Source organism: Schistocerca americana, chromosome 10 (assembly GCF_021461395.2).
Source record: "Schistocerca americana isolate TAMUIC-IGC-003095 chromosome 10, iqSchAmer2.1, whole genome shotgun sequence".
In the NCBI taxonomy this organism is placed as follows: domain Eukaryota; kingdom Metazoa; phylum Arthropoda; class Insecta; order Orthoptera; family Acrididae; genus Schistocerca; species Schistocerca americana.
The window spans coordinates 106,757,121-106,782,142 of NC_060128.1; the positions used below are offsets into that span (position 1 = coordinate 106,757,121).

The 25,022-nt window shown below is 45.3% G+C and overlaps 1 protein-coding gene across 1 annotated transcript in view; it reads right to left on the minus strand.

Annotated features, from left to right (window-relative positions):
- LOC124552403 (collagen alpha-1(I) chain-like) overlaps positions 1-25,022 on the minus strand; it is a 255,146-nt gene that overhangs the window by 173,271 nt on the left and 56,853 nt on the right. Inside the window, exon 3 of the mRNA XM_047126667.1 lies at positions 10,893-11,174. Coding sequence (XP_046982623.1) covers positions 10,893-11,174 — 282 coding nt within the window. The remainder of the gene's footprint in view (positions 1-10,892; positions 11,175-25,022) is intronic.

The window sequence follows — 25,022 nt, forward strand, 5'->3', positions numbered from 1 at the left end:
ACACCAGGATACATACATGTTTTGTGAACAGATTTCATTTTTGCTGAATTTGTGAGCGTTTCTTGGTTTCATTAGCAATAAATTATATCAGTTATTAAAAACTTAAAACGTTAACAATGTTTATTCACTCTAATTGGTACTATTACATAGTAAATCCAGAGTATAAATTTTTAAATTTGAATGGATAGAAGTACAAAGTTCTGAGAAAGATAAAAACATTAAATGCCTCACAGTGTTGATCTCTACAGCGATTATCATTCCAGCAAATCGAATTTCATTTGTTGATGTTTTGTAACTAATGGTAGCTATAGATCTAACTCGTGGCCCTAACATTGAAATTTGAAGATGGCATGTATTTGTTAGCAGCGGTGGCCATTGTTTAAGTGTTTATTCATCTCTCCATACTAATGTAACTTTGATACTTACAAAATGACTTTAGTAGAACCGGAACTAAAGGAAACATATATCCGATTTAACACTTCAAAAATATACTTTTGTGTTTTACTTCATCCCTGTTTATGCAGATAAAACAAGTCAATTGTGTTCGTGTGTAGTTTTTATTTTGATTAAATTGCAAATTGAATCAACTGCGATTTTACGAGTAAACATTTCACACGCAAGAGACTATCTAGATCACTTCGGTTGCCTTACAGTCAGTGGCTAATTAAAAAATAACGGGGACTATTGAAACGACTTAGGGTTCTGTAGCGTTTGTGTGTCCCGGAAAAAAATGTGCCAGCAAATAGTACTTCGCTCCAGGGTTAAGGTATTTAAAAATATATTAAAATTTTAATAATACAGTACTGGAAATCAGGCATTACCTTATAAGTTGAAACTAAGGAGTGATATCTTCACTCGACAGGTACGAATTATCTGTTTCAGAATACATAGTTGCTTATAAATGCCCCGAATTTATCGATAAGTCATGACACATTAACCTCTCAGAAGTACATGCAAACGTTGGTTGAATATTAATTACATTATTGATAGCCTTTTTCTAATTCACGATACCAATTATACAATAATTAGGCCTAATATCAGTGATGGTTTCCAAGCCGTACACAGCTACGAAATAAACATTTTTCCTCTTAATGTTCTGAACAGTAGGGCTTGTGGTGGCGAAGATGATGTGCCATCAGTTTGTAATTTTCCTCAGCTATAGCATCCAAGGGTAAAAAGTGAAAGCCACCATTTCAGAAAAACTGACAAGATGTTTCATCTGTGTCGGAAAGTAAAACGTAAGATGCAGTGGCATCTAGAATTAGTTCATATAGAATTAGAAAGTGTCGTTATCAGAGCGCTGACAGGTTCATGGTGACCCTCACTCCAAAACTCGATGAATGGCGAAGATTCTGATGCGTAAATGTTACTATAATTAGGCTTGCAAAAATATTGTTTCAGTATGGTTATCATATTTAATTACAATTATAAAACGTAAGCCTTTACTCTGTGTAAAAACAGAATGTGATGGATACGCGTGCGTTTAATTACTAATAACAGCAGATGTAAAACATTTTTCACGGGGATTCATCTGTAAACGAAATGTTCCCAACGAAACTGATACGCTGTCGTCCTACCTGTGTTAACATGAAGCCAGGTTATACGCATTATAGCGAACAAGTATTCACCGAAGAAACGTGACTCTGGCGTTTGTAAGAAGTGAAGCAGGGTGTAACTCTCATTCTTATGAAAAAAAACGGGACTTTTAAAAGTTTAGAAACTGCGTAGGACAATATTAAGGAAAACGTCGGGATACAAAATTTATTTACAAAACATAATGGTCATAGAAGTTCACATTTGCATCATGCACTCAGATGATCCCAAATGACTTTTTACAATCAGTCTGCTGCGCTGTCATCGTACGAGGGCAGTTCAATAAGTAATGCAACACATTTTTTTTCTTGGCCAATTTTGGTTGAAAAAACCGGAAATTTCTTGTGGAATATTTTCAAACATTCCCGCTTCGTCTCGTATAGTTTCATTGACTTCCGACAGGTGGCAGCGCTGTACGGAGCTGTTAAAATGGCGTCTGTAACGGATGTGCGTTGCAAACAACGGGCAGTGATCGAGTTTCTTTTGGCGGAAAACCGGGGCATCTCAGATATTCATAGGCGCTTGCAGAATGTCTACGGTGATCTGGCAGTGGACAAAAGCACGGTGAGTCGTTGGGCAAAGCGTGTGTCATCATTGCCGCAAGGTCAAGCAAGACAGTCTGATCTCCCGCGTGCGGGCCGGCCGTGCACAGCTGTGACTCCTGCAATGGCGGAGAGTGCGAACACACTCGTTCGAGATGATCGACGGATCACCATCAAACAACTCAGTGCTCAACCTGACATCTCTGTTGGTAGTGCTGTCACAATTGCTCACCAGTTGGGATATTCAAAGGTTTGTTCCCGCTGGGTCCCTCGTTGTCTAACCGAACACCATAAAGAGCAAAGGAGAACCATCTGCGCGGAATTGCTTGCTCGTCATGTGGCTGAGGGTGACAATTTCTTGTCAAAGATTGTTACAGGCGATGAAACATGGGTTCATCACTTCGAACCTGAAACAAAACGGCAATCAATGGAGTGGCGCCACACCCACTCCCCTACCAAGAAAAAGTTTAAAGCCATACCCTCAGCCGGTAAAGTCATAGTTACAGTCTTCTGGGACGCTGAAGGGGTTATTCTGTTCGATGTCCTTCCCCATGGTCAAACGATCAACTCTGAAGTGTAGTGTGCTACTCTTCAGAAATTGAAGAAACGATTTCAGCATGTTCGTAGGCACAAAAATCTGAATGAACTTCTCCTTCTTCATGACAACGCAAGACCTCACACAAGTCTTCGCACCCGAGAGGAGCTCACAAAACTTGAGTGGACTGTTCTTCCTCATGCACCCTACAGCCCCGATCTCGCACCGTCGGATTTCCATATGTTTGGCCCAATGAAGGACGCAATCCGTGGGAGGCACTACGCGGATGATGAAGAAGTTATTGATGCAGTACGACGTTGGCTCCGACATCGACCAGTGGAATGGTACCGTGCAGGCATACAGGCCCTCATTTCAAGGTGGCGTAAGGCCGTAGCATTGAATGGAGATTACGTTGAAAAATAGTGTTGTGTAGTTAAAAGATTGGGGAATAACCTGGTGTATTTCAATGCTGAATAAAACAACCCCTGCTTCAGAAAAAAAAATGTGTTGCATTAATTATTGAACTGCCCTCGTACTTTTCATTTTTTTGGTATTTTTATCAAGAAGTGCATTTTCGTTTGAAAACTCATGTGATGTACCTTCGTATGAACATGACTCACATTGTCAGACTTTCCACGATGTCCAATAGCAAAGTTTGATTTGCACAACGAATGTTCTACAGTCATCTTCACTGCCAGAGATAAAAGTAAACTCACTTTCTATGTTGCAGTTAAAATTACAGTTTAGTTTTGGCACGATGAAACATTGAAAATGAATTAGTAAGTCGGCACGGTATCTCAGCGCGTTCGGTCAGAGAGCTGGTTGGCCTCTGTATTTATGCATTATGAACAGGTGCTCGATCATGTGGAAAGATGCAATCACCATCCCCAAACTGCTCTTCAACAGTAGGAAGCAGGAAGGTGTTTAAAACACCAATGATGTAGGGCTTTGCTGTGATAGTGCCACGCAAAATACTAAGGGGTGCAAGCCCCATAGCCGGCCACAGTGGCCGAGCGGTTCTAGGCGCTTCAGTCTGGAACCGCGCGACCGCTACGGTCGCAGGTTCGAATCCTGCCTCGGGCATGGATGTGGGTGATGTCCTTAGGTTAGTTAGGTTTAAGTAGTTCTAAGTTCTAGGGGACTGATCACCTCAGATGTTAAGTTTCATAGTGCTCAGAGCCATTTGAACCATTTTTTTTTTGCAAGCCCCATACATGGAAAACACGACCACACCATAACACCACCGCCTCCGAATTTTACTGTTGGCGCTACTCTCGCTGTCACATGGCGTCCACCGGGCATTCGCCATACCCACACCCTGCCATCAGATCGCCACATTGTGTACCACGATTCGTCACTCCATACAACGTTTTTCCAGTGTTCAATCGTCCAATGTTTACGCTCCTTACACCAAGCGAATGGTCGTTTGGCATTTACCGGCGTGATGTGCGGCTTATGAGTTGCCGCTCGATCATGAAATCCAAGTTTTCTCACCTCCCGGCTAACTGTCATAGTACTTGCAGTGGATCCTGATGCAGTTTGGAATTCCAGTGTGATGGTCTGGGTAGATGTCTGCCTATTACACATTAAGACCCACTCGTACTCTTACGGATTTATGGACAGCGCTGCAGGATTCGTGGTGTCATTTGGCTCCAGCACTTCTTCAGACATTAGTCGAGTCCATGCCACGTCGTGTTGCGGCACTTCTGCGTGCTCGCGGGGGCCCTACACGATATTAGGCAGTTGTACCAGTTTCTTCGGATGTTCAGTGTAGATGGTACGCCAGTGCACAAGACTTGCCGCGTCTGGTCTATATGGTGCTTTCACGTTGCCGTCGTAAGACATCTATTGTAGCACAGGATCCCTAGTCTGCAAATTTTTGCGAAGTGCAGCATCAATTAAGTACAGTGTTGCATTTGCTGTAAAAAGTCAAAAACTGGAGAAGCAACAGCGAATTTGTGACAAAATTTAAGTAGAAAAGGTAGACATTAACAGTTCATTCACAGTTACTAAAAACTGCCTGTGTCCACATAACGTGCCTTTATTTGCTTGTCACCCTTGAAAACGGAAATATTAACACGAAAAACAGAGTTCTTCAGCCTCAGTTTTCAGTCTTTAGCACTGACTATTTGTAATGTTGAAATAGTGTTATAATCCCTGATTTTTGAGTCGAGTTTCAAAATTTATTTATTTATTTAGCGTATGCCTCATAACATCACAGTCAAAATTACAGAAACAACACGATTTAAGAAAAGTCACATATGTATAAACAGAGCAATAAATAACAGTTTGTATATAACAACACCGCCAATTGTAAATTTACACTCACAGAAGAGCAATCACAAGCAGACGTCCAGCTTAGATAATAAATAGTCGATTGCCTCTCGGGTCGCCATTAGGAAATCCTGTGGGTCACCCTCGTATGCCCTTAGTGGGCATTCCTGCACGATGTGTTTGACCGTCTGTCTCTCAGCGCCACAGTCGCAAGCGGCGGAAGGGAGTTCACCCCATCTGTGTAAGGAGTCGGCGCATCTCCCACAGTTGGTTCTGATGCGATTAAGAGTTTACCAAACTTTGCGGGGGAAATCAAATCCTTTTGGTTTACTAAAGATGCATGGCAGTTTACTGCTGTTCTGCTCTCCCATTCCTCTTTCCATCGGTCATTTACGAGGTGCATTCAAGTTCTGAGGCCTCCGATTTTTTTTCTCCGCGTTCATTGTCAATACGTCCCAGAGATGGCAGCACCGTACGGCAGATGGAATTTTACCGCCAGCGGCGAGAATGAGAACTGATTTCAATACTTAAAATGGCGACGTTTTCCTTACTTGAACAGCGTGCAATCATTCGTTTTCTGAATTTGCGCGGTGTGAAACCAATTGAAATTCATCAACAGTTGAAGGAAACATGTGGTGGTGGAGTTATGGATGTGTCGAAAGTGCATTCGTGGGTGCGACAGTTTAATGAAGGCAGAACATCGTGTGACAACAAACCGAAACAACCTCGGACTCGCACAAGCCAGTCTGACGACACGATCGGGAAAGTGGAGAGAATTGTTTTGTGGGATCGCCGAATGACTGTTGAACAGATCGCCTCCAGGGTTGGCATTTCTGTGGGTTCTGTGCACACAATCCTGCATGACGACCTGAAAATGCGAAAAGTGTCATCCAAATGGGTGCCATGAATGCTGACGGACGACCACATGGCTGCCCGTGTGGTATGTTGCCGAGCAATGTTGACACGCAATGACAGCATGAATGGGACTTTCTTTTCGTCGGTTGTGACAATGGATGAGACGTGGATGCCATTTTTCAATCCAGAAACAAAGCGCCAGTCAGCTCAATGGAAGCACACAGATTCACCACCACCAAAAAAATTTTGGGTAACCGCCAGTGCTGAAAAAATGATGGTGTCCATGTTCTGGGACAGCGAGGGCGTAATCCTTACCCATTGCGTTCCAAAGGGCACTACGGTAACAGGTGCATCCGACGAAAATGTTTTGAAGAACAAATTCCTTCCTGCACTGCAACAAAAACGTCCGGGAAGGGCTGCGCATGTGCTGTTTCACCAAGACAACGCACCCGCACATCGAGCTAACGTTACGCAACAGTTTCTTCGTGATAACAACTTTGAAGTGATTCCTCATGTTCCCTACTCACCTGACCTGGCTCCTAGTGACTTCTGGCTTTTTCCAACAATGAAAGACACTCTCCGTGGCCGCACATTCACCAGCCGTGCTGCTATTGCCTCAGCGATTTTCCAGTGGTCAAAACAGACTCCTAAACAAGCCTTCGTCGCTTCCATGGAATCATGGCGTCAGCGTTGTGAAAAATGTGTACGTCTGCAGGGCGATTACGTCGAGAAGTAACGCCAGTTTCATCGATTTCGGGTGAGTAGTTAATTAGAAAAAAATCGGAGGCCTTAGAACTTGAATGCACCTCGTATTTTAAAGTTGGTTTGGTGCAGAGCCTGTGCGGTCTTTAGTGGAGGATGCCTAGACCGGAGTCGGTTTCCTTGGATCTCGTGAGGGTTAGTCACGATTTTTTGAAATTCTCTAACCAGAGCGTGTTCTCGGCGCAGGTTAGGAGGGGCTACGTTACTGAGAACGGGCAGCCACACTGCAGGAGTTGGCCTGATTGTGCCTGATATAATACGCATTGTTGCATTAAGTTGGCTATCTACCATGTGTGTGTGTTTGCTGTTGAGCCACACTGGGGCACAGTATTCTGCCACTGGATACACCAAGCCAAGTGCTGATGTTCTTAAGGTAGATGCTGTGGAGCCCCAGGTGGTGCCACAGAGCTTCTGCAATATGTTGTTGCGTGTTTTAAGTTTCGCTGCAGTTTTCGTCAGGTGTTCTTTGAATGTTAGTGTCCTATCTAGGGTAACCCCAAGGTACTTTGGGTGTTTGTTGTGATTTAGTAATTTCCCGTCTACATAGACTTGTAGTACTCTGTTGGCCATTTTGTTGTTCAAATGGAAGGTAGATACTTCCGTCTTTGTAGCACTAGGTTGTAGCCTCCATTTTCTAAAGTACTCGCTGAGAATCCCTAGGTCACTCGTAGGGATATCTTCGGCAGTTTCTATATTTCTGTTGGCTGTTGCTAGAGCCCAGTCATCAGCATAACAAAATTTGCGCGATCTGGTTGCAGGCATGTCAGCGATGTAACGGCTGAAAAGAAGGGGCGCAAGGACAGAGCCTTGTGGGAATCCATTACTGAGTTTCATCTGTTTACTTCTCTCATTCCCCATCATTACGTGGAAGGTTCTATTTGACAACATATCGTCAATGAGGTTGGTTATCTTCTTGCAGGGGACGGCACAGATTAATTTGTACATGAGCCCCTGTTTCCAAACTGTATCATAGGCTGCTGTTAGGTCTACGAATGCTGCAGCTACTTTATGTTTCTTCTGGAACCCCACCTCTATATATGTTGTCAGTGATAGGACTTGATCTGTACAGCAGCGATATGGACGGAATTCTGCTTGTTCGATAGGGATTTTTTTGAGTATAGTCTGGCCTATTCTGTTGAGGAGCAGTCTTTCTAGTAATTTATAGACCATACTGAGAAGGGCAATGGGGCGGTAACTCTCTGGTCTATCAAAAAATTAGAATTAATAGGAGAATACTGTTGATTTTTTGTACCATTCAGCCACTTACCACTTTCCGAGAGAAGCAGCAAACGGTGGGTGGGCTAACTTTTCTTTTTTTTGCCTGCTTAATTTAATATTTTGATTCTGTGTACCTCGAGCCTGAGGCATTCAAAATTTTGAACTATTTTTCGTTTTCTACTTTGGTAAAGGAAATAATAGGAATAAAAATCGAAAATTGGTTACGTCAGAAACAAGTTACTTTGGGCGGTTCAAAAATGGTTCAAATGACTCTGAGCACTATGGGACTTAACATCTGAGGTCATCAGTCCCCTATAACGTAGAACTACTTAAACCTAATTAACCTAACGACATCACACACACATATGCCCGAGGCAGGATTCGAACCTGCGACAGTAGCGGTCGCGCGGTTCCAGACTGTAGCGCCTAGAACCTCTCGGCCACCCCGGCCGGCACTTTGGGTGGTTTTAAATGTCCGGTTACATAATAAATGATATTTAATTGAAACCCTCACCTACCCACAGGTGTTGTTGATATACCTTGATGGGGACAGCTGAAAATGTATCCCGGACTGGGACTCGAACCCGGACAGACTGTGGACAGTTGGGAATGTGGGTATCACGGGGAGCGTGCAAGGGATATGTACCTGCAGTCGCGCTATTCATCTGCGTCCTCGGTGGCTCAGATGGATAGAGCATCTGCCATGTAAGCAGGAGATCCGAAGTTCGAGTCCCAGTCGGGGCAAACTTTTTTCAGCTGTCCCCATCGAGGTGTATCAACACCTGTCGGCAGCTGAGGGTTTCAATTAATTATCATTTATTCTAGAGAAGCTGCTCGGTCATCTATGGTGTCTGTTCTTTCGAGAACGGTTACTTTCTTCATATACAGGGTGGTCCATTGATCGTGACCGGGCCAAATATCTCACGAAATAAGCATCAAGCGAAAAAACTACAAAAAACGAAACTTGTCTAGCTTGAAGGGGGAAACCAGATGGCGCTATGGTTGGCCCGCTAGATGGCGGTGCCAGAGGTCAAACGGATATCAACGGCGTCTTTTTTAAATAGGAACACCCATTTTTCATTACATATTCGTGTAGTGCGTAAAGAAATAAGAATGTTTTAGTTGGAACACTTTTTCGCTTTGTGATAGATGGCGCTGTAATAGTCACTAACGTGTAAGTACGTGGTATCACGTAACATTCCGCCAGTGGGGACGGTATTTGCTTCGTGAAACATTACCGGTGTTGACGCATGTTGTCAGGCGTTGTCGGTGGATCACGATAGTAAAAATCCTTCAACTTTGCCCACAGAAAGAAATCCGGGACGTCAGATCCCGTGAACGTGCGGGTCATGGTATGGTGCTTCGACGACCAATCCACCTGTCGTGAAATATGCTATTTAGTACCGCTTCAACCGCACGCGAGCTATGTGCCGGACGTCCATCATGTTGGAAGTATATCGCCATTCTGTCATCCAGTGAAACATCTTGTAGTAACGTCGGTAGAACATTTCGTAGGAAATCAGCATACATTGCACCATTTAGATTGCCATCGATAAAATGGGGGCCAATTATCCAATTATCCTTCCTCCCATAATGCCGCACTATACATTAACCCGCCAAGGTCACTGATGTTCCACTTGTCGTAGCCATCGTGGATTTTCCGTTGCCCAATAGTGCATATTATGCCGGTTTACGTTACAACTGTTGGTGAATGACGATTCGTCGCTAAATAGAACGCGTGCAAAAAATCTGTCATCGTCCCGTAATTTCTCTTGTGCCCAGTGGCAGAACTGTACACGACGTTCAAAGTCGTCGCCACGCAATTCCTGGTGCATAGGAATATGGTATGGGTGCAATCGATGTTGATTCTTAACACTGACGTTTTTGAGATTCCCGATTCGCGCAATTTGTCTGCTACTGATGTGCGGATTAGCCGCGACAGCAGCTAAAACACCTACTTGGGCACCATCATTTGCTGCAGGTCGTGGTTGACGTTTCACATGTGGCCAAATACTTCCCGTTTCCTTAAATAACGTAACTATCCGGCGAACGGTCCGGACACTTGGATGATGTCGTCCAGGATACCGAGCAGCAGACATAGCACACGCCCGTTGGGCATTTTGATCACAGTAGCCATACATCAACACGATATCGATCTTTACCGCAATTGGTATAAAATCCATTTTAACACGGGTGATGTATCACGAAGCAAATACCGTCCGCACTGGCGGAATGTTACGTGATACCACGTACTTAAACGTTAGTGACTTTTACAGCGCCATCTATCACAAAGCGAAAAAAGTGGTCCAACTAAAACATTCATATTTCTTTACGTACTACACGAATATGTAATAAACAATGGGGGTTCCTATTTAAAAAAACGCAGTTGATATCCGTTTGACCTATGGCAGCGCCATCTAGTGGGCGAACCATAGCGCCATCTGGTTTCCCCCTTCAAGATAGACAAGTTTTGTTCTTTGTAGTTTCTTTGTTTGACGCTTATTTTGTGAGATATTTGGCCCCGTCACGATCAATGGACCACCCTGTATATGGTTACATAATAGTCCGGTTAAACTGAAAAAAAAAAACGATGTAACCGAATACCGGTTTTCTCAGCGATAACCTCCATTCCTAAGTGGAATTTGGACATATGAATCGAACAGAAGGGGGAACGAGGACTGATCTTAGAGCCAACGTGTTTCAGTGTCATTTTCGTCGAGTGTGAACGGCCCCATGTTTTTTATTGTCTACTGTTTTTTGCCCGTCAATCTATCTATTATGTATCTTCTTCATGTTTTTTCTCATTGTAAACTCGAAGGCTGAAGAGCAGCGTACGATGCTGCTGCCAGCCTACCTATGTATATGTATAGGTATAAAAATTACAATAAAGAAAAAAAAACTGATCTTAGAGGTATAACGTTGTTCAGGGATCTCAACTCCACTTGCTAATCTCAGCTCAGAAAAACTGAGAAGTGTCGGTCGATCAACGTATTGCTGTGGAAAAGCGCTAGCTTCTGACACGGAATTATATCAGCTAATTGAGCGGCAGGCTTTCCCTACATACTGCATGCAGGGAACAGAAACTGAATTAGTGAAAGCCTTGCAGTACTCACCCGGGATGACTGGCTCCACTCTGGAGGCGGAGGGGATACCAGACGGCGGCGGTGGCGGCTCTTTGACCGGAGGTGGCGTGGGTGGTGGAGTGGCTGGTACCGGCTGCCGTCGCGGTGGCGGGGGCGGGGGCGGGGGTGGCGTCGCCGGTGGCTCCGGCTCTGGCGGGGGCGACGGTGGAAACCGAGGTACCGCCACAGGCGTGGGAGGCGGCGGGGGCGGGCGGCGCGGCGTCGGCGGTGGAGGAGGCGGCGTCGGCGGCGGCGTCGTGGCCTCCACCTCCACTGTGGGACACACAGCGCAGCCAGTCAGTCCACCATGTGAAAGAAAGCCGCGAGTGGCTTGCTGGACGACGTGATGAAAAACAATCACCTAACGCTGTCCTCAGGAGCAGTAAGTGGACTTACACTGAAAATGTTACGTCTGCCACAGACGGCCCCTGCCAGGCAGACTACACTCAAGACACCCCTGTGTACCATATAACATACACAAGCACTTGCAGGCGCAACCAATAGGAAAACAATTCTTCAAAACAAACAGAACTTGCTAGAGACTAATGCGAACCTTTTTCTGCAGAGGTCGCCTCACAGACACAGGGAAAGTTGGAGTACTCCGCGGACCTCCGCCGGCTTTATAACGCCAGCGCAGCAGCAGTACAGCCAGTTCCTCGCCGAGCTAGGTCCAGCTCTGGCGGACCTCACTGACGCTCTTGATGAATAGTCGTCTACATGTTGTTTTCTTTGTGTGCATATAGTGATTGTTCGAGAAGTGTACCCCAGTTTCAATAAACGACATTATACTGCGTGTTCTACAATACTGAGTATTCTTCAGAAAAAGAGCATTGTACCATCTTCATTTAGATGTGAAAGTCTAATTCACAGTAAATTCCTGATGAGTGTCACAGTTCAACTTATATATCGAATGCTGTGCCCTATGGCGTAAGCTGATTAAACCACCAAAAGCTGCCCTCAGGTGTCAACATGGGACCTATACTCTAGGACCTCTAATAGAACTGATCTTCGTGCCATCTTTATTTTGAAAACAAAATGTAGTTAATTGCAAATTCCTGACAGTCGTCACTCTTCATCACGTTATGTCGAAAGACCTGCTCAACAGCATAAGGATACGATCATAGACAGCCTTGAAGGGTTAACATGCAGACTTGTGTTGTTGGACCTGTAATGTAACTGGGCTTCATGCCGTGCCATGGCAAACTTGCAATGGATTCAAGCCTTTCTTGCAAATAGAACTCAACATGTTGCTCTTAACGGAACAAAATCGACAGATGTAAAGGTAATATCCGGAGTACCACAGGGAAGTGTGATAGGACCGTTGCTGTTTACAGAATATATAAATGATCTAGTAGAAAGCGTCGGATGCTCTTTAAGGCTATTCGCAGATGAAGCAGTTCTTTATACCAAAGTAGCAACGCCAGAAGATAGTAAGAATTTGCAGAACGACCTGCAGAGAATTGATGATTGGTGCAGACTCTGGCTATTGACCCTGAACGTAAATAAATGTAACATATCGCGCATACATAGGAAAATAAATCCACTACTGTACAGCTATACTATTGATGACAAACAGCTGGAGACAGCGTCTGCCATAAAATATCTAGGCGTAGCTATCCAGAGCGACCTGAAGTGGAATGACCACATAAAACAGATAGTGGGAAAAGCAGATACCAGACTCTGATTCATCGGAAGAACCTTAAGGAAATGTAACTCATCCACGAAAGAAGTGGCATCTATGGCGCCCTTCCGCCCGATTATTGAGTATTGTTCCTATGAGGTAGGACTGATAGAGGAGATGGAGAAGATCCAACGAAGAGCGGCGCGTTTCGTCGCGTCGCGTTTAATTGGCGAGAGAGCGTTACGGAGATGCTAAGCGAACTCCGCTGGCAGACATTACAAGATAGGCGCTGTGTATTATGGGGAGATTTAGTATTGAAATTTCTGGACAGTACTTTTCAGGAGGAGACGGAAAACGTATTACTTCCCCCCCCCCTCCGCCCTCCCACATACATCTCGCATATTGACCACTAAGAGAAAATTCGAGACATTAGAGCCAATACCGAGGCCTACCGACAGCCATTCTTCCCACGCATTGTTCGCGAGTGGAACAGGGCTGGAGGGATCAGATAGTGGTACCGAAAGTACCCTCCGCCACATACTATTAGGTGGCTTGCAGAGTATGATGTAGATGTAGATGTATAGATCTCTATTTGGAAATAAAAATGTAGTTCATCGCAAATTCCTGAAGATTGTCACTATTCATCGTGTACGAGTCGTATGTCGAATGACTTGCTCGACAGCACGAGGAGGTAAACAGCGCCATAGATAGCCCTGAGGATTCAACGCGCGGATATGTATCGCGGGATCTGTAATAGAATTGCTCTTTATGCCATATTCATTTAGATATAAAAATGTAATTCGCTGCAAATTCCCGACGGTTGTCTAAGTTCAGTGTGCATATTGAATGGATTGCTCGACAGCATAACCTGAAATGGCACAGAAAACGTTCACCTTAGGCGAGTCACGTTCATACTGAGTTGTTTCCCGCGGATTCTCAGTGCCCCATATACAGACATTGTGACGGTTGACTTTCCCGTTAGTGTGGAAAGTTGCTTCATCACTAAACACAATCTTTGAAACGAAAGATTCATCTGTTTCCATTTGAGCAAGGATAAAATCACAGAAATCGATTCTTTTAATCTTATCAGCTGCAGACAGTGCTTGAACCAATTTCAGACGATAAGGTTTCATAACTAACCTTTTTCGTAGGACTCTCCATACAGTTGATTGTGGAATTTGCAGCTCTCTGCTAGCTCTGCGAGTCGATTTTCCTGGCCTGCGAACAAATGCTTGCTGGATGTGTGCTACATTTTCATCACTCGTTCTCGGCCGTCCAGAACTTTTCCCTTTGCACAAACACACATTCTCTGTAAACTGTTTATACCAACGTTTAATACACCACCTATCAGGAGGTTTAACACCATACTTCGTTCGAAATGCACGCTGAACAACTGTCGTCGATTCACTTCTGCCGTACTCAATAACACAAAAAGCTTTCTGTTAAGCGGTCGCCATCTTAGCATCAACTGACGCTGACGCCTACTCAACAGCGCCTCAAGCGAACAAATGTACAACTAAATGAAACTTTATAGCTCCCTTAATTCGCCGACAGATAGTGCTTAGCTCTGCCTTTTGTCGTTGCAGAGTTTTAAATTCCTGAAGTTATGGTATTCTTTTTGAATCACCCTGTATTTTAAGTTTTAACAGCTTTAATCATTTTCCGCTTTGGACTGTTTTAGTAAGCGCAGTAATAAAACAGCACGTGTATTTGTATGAAGTTTTAGGGAATTTCATGTTATTTGTGTTTTGGTTGGCAGGAGAGCCAACACCGTGTTACTAGAAGGAGGCAGAAAGGCACGTGTTTTAGCTCACGCAGGCTGGCGTGAGGTCTGGAACAGGACAAGGAAATTAGAATTTAGAAAAACGGACGTAGCTGTTGGATTACTTAACTTTAATCCATTAATAGTGAACGTCGGTCTGACGGTACATGATTCACAAGAGCAATAGTAACTGATAATGGCGCCTTGCTAGGTCGTAGCAAATGACGTAGCTGAAGGCTATGTTAAACTATCGTCTCGGCAAATGAGAGCGTATTTTGTCAGTAAACCATCGCTAGCAAAGTCGGCTGTACGAGTGGGGCGAGTGCTAGGAAGTCTCTCTAGACCTGCCGTGTGGCGGCGCTCGGTCTGCAATCACTGATAGTGGCGACACGCGGGTCCGACGTATACTAACGGACCGCGGCCGATTTAAAGGCTACCACCTAGCAAGTGTGTTGTCTGGCGGTGACACCACAATTTGACTACTTACTATTTTAATTTAATTATTAGAACAAAATGATTTTGTTGATTGGTCGGTCGGCTGTCTGTCGGTTGGGTTGCCTTCAGATTAAGAAGTCGTTGGACAGGCTGCCTGTCTCACCTAAGCGGGCGATAGCGTTACAATCTCAGGGCGACCCTTGGAAACTTCTGAGCGCCGTTATCTGTGTGTTACATAGTAATTTCCCTGTCTGGGTTTTAGTTATTTGGTTGATGTGTGGCCTTCAGCCGAGTATCAATGTCTCTTAATGTTCTTGTCTTGCCCTTAAGCCATGAAATTGTTATTCTTTTATATAGGCCCTTCAGCCGAATTTTACATGAGATATTATAAGGCCTTCTGCCTTTTAAATTGAAACTCTTTTTCTAGGCCTTAAGCCGTTAAACATATTTGTTGATATGTGGCCTTCAGCCGAGTATTAAATCTCTTAAATTAATGTTCTTGCCTTGCCCTTAAGGCATGAGATTGTTATTCTTTATAGGGGCCTTCAGCCGAGTTTTATATGAAATGTTTTAAGACACGGACTTCCGCCTTTTAAAACTGCAACTCTTCTTTCTAGGGCTTTCACTGCCTATAACGATTTGAGCATCAGTGCTTTCTATTAGCGTTTGGAGCTCTGGTACTTTCCTAAGACAGCTACGACAATTTACAACTGTTATACCGATGGTTCCTATATCTAAATTCTTCCTGTGTTCAGCCTGAACCCTTTGTGACTGAAGCCCTTCTTGTGTTTTCCCGAGACCCTCTAATCTAAAAAACCGCACAGTCCACGCCACGCAGCCCCTGCTACCCGTGTAGCCGCCGCCCGCGAAAAGTGGACACCTGACCTGTTCGGCGGAAACCGAAACCCAACCACCCTCTGGCGCAAGTCGAGGAATCTGCAGCCTACACGGTTGCAGAACCGTCTGAGCCTCCGATTCAGACCCTCCACTCGGCTCTGTAGCAGAGGTCCGCAATTGGTCCTGTCGACAGTGCTGCAATGGTCGGCTCTGCTTTCATCTTGCAAGCAAGACTGGCAGCCTTTACCATTTCTGTTAGCCGCTCGAAACCAGAGAGAATCTCTTCTGATCCAAAGTGACACACATCATTGGTACCAACGTCAGCAACCACTTGAAATTGGCTGCAATCTGTGTTCTTCATGGCATCAAATGGTTCAAATGGCTCTGAGCACTATGGGACTTAACATCTATGGTCATCAGTCCCCTAGAACTTAGAACTACTTAAACCTAACTAACCTAAGGACATCACACAACACCCAGCCATCACGAGGCAGAGAAAATCCCTGACCCCACCGGGAACCCGGGCGTGGGAAGCGAGAACGCTACCGCATGACCACGAGATGCGGGCTCATGGCATCCGGGAACACCCTTTCCACATCTGGAATGACTCCACCCGATATGCACACGGAGTGCACATGGGTTTTCTTACCCTTCTAGTCAGCCAAGTCCCTAAGGGGCCCCATAAAGCGCCTAACGTTGGAGCTCCCAACTACCAATAATCCACCCTCTGTGATTGCCCAGATCTTGCAGGCTGCGTGGTTTCCTCTGAAACAGGACAGCCGACAGCATCTGACTCAGCGTCAGCGTAAGGCATGGACAGCAACTGGAACTTGTTTGTCAGACAAATTGGGGAGACGTTACGTGCGGCCGCCTGGGAAGTCTTTCGCCGCCTGCTTCGCCCCGGGGCGACCTCCCACCCTACCACAGGCGAGGGGTCAGCCTCAGTGCGAGCAGTAACTGGGTTGGCCACCGGTGAGGACCGATAGGAGGACTCTGACGTGCTGGACGTCCGTTGGATCCCCATGGCTGGCCCACAACAGTGGTGCCCATCCACTGCAGCGTCAAGCTGTTTAACCGAAGTCATCACAGCCTGAAGCTGAGAGCAAAGTGTCACCAACTCGGCTCGCATGCGCACATAACAATTGCAGTCTGTGTCCATACTAAAAACCGTGGAAAAATAAACTATGCAGATAAATGGACTATCGACACGTGCTGCGCAACTCTACTGTAGAGTCGGCCGGGGTGGCCGAGCGGTTCTAGGTGCTACAGTCTGGTACCACGCGACCGCTACGGTCGCAGGTTCAAATCTGTCTCGGGCATGGATGTGTGTGATGTCCTTACGTTAGTTAGGTTTAAGTAGTTCTAAGTTCTAGGGGACTCATGAACTTAGAAGTTAAGTCCCACAGTGCTCAGAGCCATTTGAACCATTTTTTTTTCTACTGTAGACCCTGACGAAAACGCACGAACTGTGTCTAGTAATACGCAGATATTCAAGAGCCTAACTACCGAAGAATTCAGGAGAAACTAAATAATTTTCCCCTGATTAGGAACTTGTAATATGTCACAAAATCGGTTTACTTTCCGACGCAAACGAAAACGCTAGAACTGTGGCTATCAGATATTAAATTTACACGCAGAAGCTCAAGAACCTAAACTATTAAAGCACACAGATGATACATTAAAATTCGCTCCTGGTTAGAAACTCGTAAGTGACACAAAAGCGTTTATTTCCCTGTTCCTGCGTCTGTGTCGGTTGGCTACTACTGCCTGACTACCTGCATGATTATAACAGGCTCCTTGAAATCAACTCCAGTCGAATGGCTCTACCACATTGCAGGAATTGCAACACGTCGTCTTCGAAGAGGAATAGCAGCAAACAGGGAAAGAATGAAAACGAAGCAGGAAAAATGCATCCTGTGCATGGGCAAATGAAGCCCGGCTGCAACTATGGAGAGCTGAGACATCCACACTCCTGGCTGGAAAAGTTTTCAGAATATTTACCCAGCCGGCCGCTGTGGCCGAGCGGTTCTAGGCGCTTCAGCCTGGAACAGCGCCACCGCTACGGTCGCAGGGATGTGTGTGATGTCCTTAGGTTAGTGAGGTTTAAGTAGTTCTAAGTTCTAGGGGACTGATGACCTCAGATGTTAAGTCCTATAGTGCTCAGAGCCATTTGAACCACTTGAACCAATATTTACCTCCTGGTTATGACGAGAATTAGCCTATCTGGAATCCCTCGAATAGGCTGAGGTCAGGAGTTCAAAATGGTTCAAATGGCTCTGAGCACTATGGGACTTAAATTCTGAGGTCATCAGTCCCCTAGAACTTAGAACTACTTAAACCTAACTAACCTAAGGACATCACACACATCCATGCCCGAGGCGGGATTCGAACGTGCGACCGTAGCGGTCGCGCGGTTCCAAGCTGTAGCGCCTAGAACCGATCGGCCACCCCGGCCGGCGAGGCCAGGAGTGGGCAGATCACTGGTTAACCTGGCAAAACGGTGATACATTGAAGAAAACAAAATCCAATGTGACTGTGGGGAAGAACATACTGTTCAACATATGCTTCAGTGTCGACTGTGTTCAGCTACCTGCACAGAAGGTGGCTCTCATAGGAATCCTGAGGACAAGATTAGATTAATCACAGTATGCACATTCATTCTTCCCTCGTACAATACTTGAATGAAACGGGAAGAAGGCCTGATAACTGTTACAGTGGGAAATTCGACATGCACTTCACAGTCTTTTGGAGAGTATGGATGTAGACACATTCCTGTTAAGAGCACATCGTTCACATGTCAACCATATTTGCATATTTCACGTCCTATGCATAAGAGAACAGGACCCCTCATCATTTATATAAAATAAAGTAGCACTTCATTGCAGGAGAGAACATTGTGTCAAACCTGTGTGTAACCATGCATTTAGTCAATGTGTTACGAACACGTTACTTGCTAAAATAATTCTCCTTCAATTCATGTGAATACTGAATTCTTCAGTCGTCACTATAAGTGGACCAGATGCGACATCTAACTGAAGCTCTGTGAAGTTTGGATGCTACGCAGTCCAGTCACATTAATATGGACACCAGCTATGTTCGACGACAGTGTGCTATAATCACTCACAGACGGCAGATGGTAGCACTAGCAGTGGATAGTAGATAAAGCCTTTCGGGGGCGGGGGGGGGGGGGGGGGGGGGGGGGGGGGGGGGGAGAGGGATGTGTCGTAATGCGGAAACGGATCGATTTATCTGACATCCAAAAAGGCATGATCCTTGGCTTTTGGGCCAAAGATTGGAGCATTTCCGAAACGACTAGATTTGTAAATTGTTAGCGTGTCGCTGTTGTTAAAATATACCATGCATGCAAATTGGTACTATCCAAAACCAACCATGAGGCAACTGTAGTGCACCACGGAGCATAGATGACGACTGCGGAGATATCAGGAATTCAGTAAAACATAAAATCTCCGACATCGCTGCGGCCGGAACAAGATCCTGCAAGAACGGGACCGACGACGACTGAACAGAATCGTTCAAAGTGACAGAAGTGCAACACTTCCGCAAATTACTGGGCCATCATCAAGTGTCAGCGTGTGCGAACCATTGGGGTCTGTTCATGCATGTGGAGGCTCTGTAATGGTGCGGGGCATGTATAGCTGGAATGATAAGGAAGCCGTAGGATACGACTCTGCCAGGTGACACGTACGTAAGCATCCTGTCTGATCACCAGCATCCATTCATGTCCATTGTACGTTCAGACTGCCTTCAGCAATTCTACGCCTGACTTCAGCACTTCTAGCAGGACAGGATTCATGGTGTCAGTCCCCTCCAGCACTACTTCAGACATTAGTCCAGTCCATGCCACGTCGCGTTGCAGCACTTTTGCGTACCCACAGGGGCAATGCACGATATTAGGTTGGTGTACCACTGTAAAACAATGCATTATGGATGTGTCAAAGACATGTTGAAATAAAATTTTACTACTGATATTTGTAAATCTTGTGAATGTTTATGCGCACTGGCAAGGGACTCAAGTGTTAAAATTTTAAGCTACCACAATGGGAAGAAAACCTACTTATTTTCATTGAGCCTTAAGGTATGCAAAATACGAGGGCAGTTCAATAAGTAATGCAACACATTTTTTTTTCTGAAACAGGGGTTGTTTTATTCAGCATTGAAATGCAGCAGATTATTCCCCAATCTTTTAGCTACACAACACTATTTTTCAATGTAATCTCCATTCAATGCTACAGCCTTACGCCACCTTGAAATGAGGGCCTGTATGCCTGCACAGTACCATTCCACTGGTCGATGTCGGAGCCAACGTCGTACTGCATCAATAACTTCTTCACCATCCGCGTAGTGCCTCCCGCGGATTGCGTCCTTCATTGGGCCAAACATATGGAAATCCGACGGTGCGAGATCGGGGCTGTAGGGAGCATGAGGAGGAACAGTCCACTGAAGTTTTGTGAGCTCCTCTCAGGTGCGAAGACTTGTGTGAAGTCTTGCGTTGTCATGAACAAGGAGAAGTTCATTCAGATTTTAGTGCCTACGAACACGCTGAAGTCGTTTCTTCAATTTCTGAAGAGTAGCACAATACACTTCAGAGTTGATCGTTTGACCATGGGGAAGGACATCGAACAGAATAACCCCTTCAGCGTCCCAGAAGACTGTAACCATGACTTTACCGGCTGAGGGTATGGCTTTAAACTTTTTCCTGGTAGGGGAGTGGGTGTGGCGCCACTCCATTGATTGCCGTTTTCTTTCAGGTTCGAAGTGATGAACCCATGTTTCATCGCCTGTAACAATCTTTGACAAGAAATTGTCACCCTCAGCCACATGACGAGCAAGCAATTCCGCACAGATGGTTCTCCTTTGCTCTTTACGGTGTTCGGTTAGACAACGAGGGACCCAGCGGGAACAAACCTTTGAATATCCCAACTGGTGAACAATTGTGACAGCACTACCAACAGAGATGTCAAGTTGAGCACTGAGTTGTTTGATGGTGATCCGTCGATCATCTCGAACGAGTGTGTTCGCACGCTCCGCCATTGCAGGAGTCACAGCTGTGCACGGCCGGCCCGCACGCGGGAGATCAGACAGTCTTGTTTGACCTTGCGGCGATGATGACACACGCTTTGCCCAACGACTCACCGTGCTTTTGTCCACTGCCAGATCACCGTAGACATTCTGCAAGCGCCTATGAATATCTGAGATGCCCTGGTTTTCCGCCAAAAGAAACTCGATCACTGCCCGTTGTTTGCAACGCACATCCGTTACAGACGCCATTTTAACAGCTCCGTACAGTGCTGCCACCTGTCGGAAGTCAATGAAACTATACGAGACGAAGCGGGAATGTTTGAAAATATTCCACAAGAAATTTCCGGTTCTTTCAACCAAAATTGGCCGAGAAAAAAAATGTGTTGCATTACTTATTGAACTGCCCTCGTATATAGCAAAAAAAAGTCTGTACGTTTTCAGTGCAAGCGTATCAATACAGAACCGTTATGGAAGAAGAAACTCATATTGAGCCGAAGACAACAGCAGGATTAAACTTTCTATTCATCCTGAACTTTAATGCTGTGCATTCCGACTAATGCAGTAGCGGCTGATGTAACGTAGACGCAGCGATACTATTCTTGTACGGCCGGTTGCCCTCTCAGTGTGGGTGACTTGTATAAAAAGGCGCCACATCAACAAAAGGGCGTCCAGAAATGGCAGCACTTGCTGCAGTAATCGGACGCCCGGAATTGAGAGTGCGGCAAAAACGCGCGGCCAGTTAAGAGAGACGCAGCCGGAAGGTCTCGCAGCTGAACGAGACAGTCCCAGCTACACGGCCCAACGCTCATGGGGGCCTCCAGAACATACTCCTCACTCTGATGTACGAGGCGTGTTTTTTTAAGTAAGTACCGTTTTGAAATTAAAGAAAAAGACGTGCTAAGATATCTCAATAATTTTATTTTTGCATGAAAGCCTGTACCTTAATCTACGCACTGACGCTATTACAGTCTCATTCTTCCTTGTTTACGTTGTGTACTGAGTGTTTAAGATGCCTCCGATAATCGTGAGTCCCGCCGACTGTGAAGTACGGGCTGCTATAAGATTTCTTAGTGCTAAAGGCCTAAAAGCGATCGATATTCATCGTGAGATCTGCGCAGTTTACGGAGAAAACATTATGGGTGATGGAATGGCAAGAAAGTGGGTGAGAGCATTGAAAGATGGCCGCACAAATTTGCACGATTAACAAAGGAGTGGGCGTCCTTCTGTCGTTAATGAAAGTTTGGTTCAGGAAGTGGACAACATGGCGAGAGAAAACAGACGCTTTACCATTTCCTCCTTGTGGGATGACTTTCCCAATGTTTCTCGTAGTGTTTTGTATGGCATTGTGACCGAGCACTTGAATTACCGAAAATTGTGTGCACGTTGGGTACCGAAAATGTTGACTAATGTGCACAAAACCAAACGTTTAGACAGTGCATTGACTTTCCTTGAGCGGTACCACAACGACTGTGATGATTTTTTGAGCCAAACTGCTACGGGTGATGAAACATGGGTGGCCTACGTCACACCAGAATCAAAGCAACAGTCCATGGAAGTTGAGCAAGGACATCGTTTTGCTGCAAGACAATGTCCGTCCGCATGTGGCGAATCAGACCTAAGATCTCATCACATCTTTTCGATGGGAAACTCTAAATCATCCTCCGTACAGCCCCGATCTTGCGCCCAGTGACTACCATCTGCTCCTGCACTTGAAGAAACACCTGGGTGGTCAGCGTCTTCAAGACGATGACGGAGTCGAAACAGTCGTCATGAAGTGGTTAACAAGTCAGGCGGCAGTCTTCTATGAGGAGGGTACTCAAAAACAGGTACAACGCTATGACAAATGCCTCAATATCGACGGAAATTATGTAGAAAATAAAAATAAAATATTTGAGTTATTTTAGCACGTCTTTTTTTAATTTCAAAACGGTTCTTACTTAAAAAAACATGCCTCGTAACTCTACACCGCGTCCTTCGTAAGTGATTGTCCTACAGGGCGGCTCAGATAAAAGCAGACCGTGCGAGTGTTAAGGCAATTCGGTGAAATTTCAGAAACGAAGAGCTGAAATGCACCTACCATTTATTTACAACGAAAAATAATTTTACAGAAGATGTTGAAAGTGACTCTTGCAACTTCAGTACGTCGCTGTGTACGTCTAAGCATATTAGGTATATACGATATTGCAGTGTCTGTATTATTCTGAATTACGGTGCAAAGTTCCTTTGGACATGCATGTACGTCCAAAGGAAAGGCACTGCGGCGACTACAGCCATTATGATATACATTCTCATTTACACTGAAGAGCCAGACAAAAAATTGTTCAAATGGCTCTGAGCACTATGGGACTTAACATCTGACGTCATCAGTCGCCTAGAACATAGAACTACTTAAACCCAACCAACCTAAGGAACTCACACACATCCATGCCCGAGACAGGATTCGAACCTGTGACCGTAGCAGTCGCGCGGTTCGGGACTGAAGCGCCTAGAACCGAAGAGCCAGACAAACTGGTACACATGCCTAATATCGCGTAGGGCCCCCGTGATCACGCAGAAATGCCGCAACACGGCGTGGCATGGACTCGACTAATGTCTGATGTAGTGCTGGAGGGAAACGACGCCATGAATCCTGAGCGACTGTCCACAAATCCGTAACAGTACGAGCAGGTGGAGATCTCTTCTAAACAGCACGTTGCAAGGCATTCCAGATATGATCAATAATGGTCATGTCTGTGGAGTTTGGTGGCCAGCGAAAGTGTCTAAACTCAGAAGAGTGTCCCTGGAGCCACTCTGTAGCAGTTCTGGACGTGTGGGGTGTCGCATTGTCCTGCTGGAATTGCTGCAGTCCATCGGAACGCACAGTGGACATGAATGGATGCAGGTGATCAGACGGGATGGTTATGTACGTGTCACTTGTCAGTGCCGTATCTAGACGTATCAGGGGTCCCATATCACTCCAACTGCACACGCCCCACACTATGACAGAGTCTCCTCCAGCTTGAACAGTCCCTTGCTGACATGCAGGGTCCATAGATTCATGAGGTTGTCTTCATACCAGTATCTACATCTACATCTACGTCTACATCTACATCCATACTCCGCAAGTCACCTGACGGTGTGTGGCGGAGGGTACGTTGAGTACCTCTATCGGTTCTCCCTTCTATTCCAGTCTCGTATTGTTCGTGGAAAGAAAGATTGCCGGTATGCCTCTGTATGGGCTCTAATCTCTCTCTGATTTTATCCTCATGGTCTCTTCGCGAGATATACGTAGGAGCGAGCAATATATTGCTTGACTCCTCGGTGAAGGGATGTTCTCGAAACTTCAATAAAAGCCGTATCGAGCTACTGAGGGTCTCTCTTGCAGGGTCTTCCACTGGAGTTTATCTATCATCTCCGTAACGCTTTCGCGATTACTAAATGATCCTGTAACGAAGCGCGCTGCTCTCCGTTGGATCTTCTCTATCTCATCTATCAACCCTATCTGGTACGGATCCCACACCGGTGAGCAGTATCCGAGCAGTGAGCGAACAACTGTACTGTAACCTACTTCAGTTGTTTTCGGGCTGCATTTCCTTAGGTTTCTTCCAATGAATCTCGGTATGGCATCTGCTTTACCGACGATTAATTTTATGTGGTCATTCCATTTTAAATCACTCCTAATGCCTAACTAATGCCAGATAATTTATGGAATTAACTGCATCCAGTTGCTGATCTGCTACATTGTAGCTAAATGATAAAGGATCTTTTTTTATGTGTATTCGCAACACATTACACTTGTATGCATTGAGATTCAATTGCCATTCCCTACACCATGCGTCAATTCGTTGCAGATCCTCCTGCATTTCAGTACAATTTTCCATTGTTACAACACCTCGATATATCACAGCATCATCCGCAAAAAGCCTCAGTGAACTTCCGACGTTATCCACAAAATATACATAAATGTTGCGTAACAGTCCTAGGATATTCTGTTGGGTGGTGATTTTAACTGTGTGTTGCGTCCTGCAGATCAATCTCCAAATTTTAATTTCTGTCGCGAATTACATGAACTGGTCCGCTCCTTACGCCTGCAAGAGGTCTGGGTATGTAAATACCCGACGTTAGTTAAATTCACTCACTTTACTGCGACTCGTAGTAGCCGGTTAGATAGATTTTATTTATCAGACTTCCTGCGCGATTACATTCTTAGTGTTTCAAGTCATCCCAGCTTCCTTTACGGATCACTGTGCGTTGACTACAACTCTCAATCTTGGACAGCAACCAGTCAAACTGTATCTTGAGTACCTCTATCGGTTCTCCCTTCTATTCTAGTCTCGTATTGTTCGTGGAAAGAAAGATTGTCGGTATGTCTCTGTGTGGGCTCTAATCTCTCTGATTTTATACTCATAGTCTCTTCGCGAGATATACGTAGGAGGGAGCAATATAC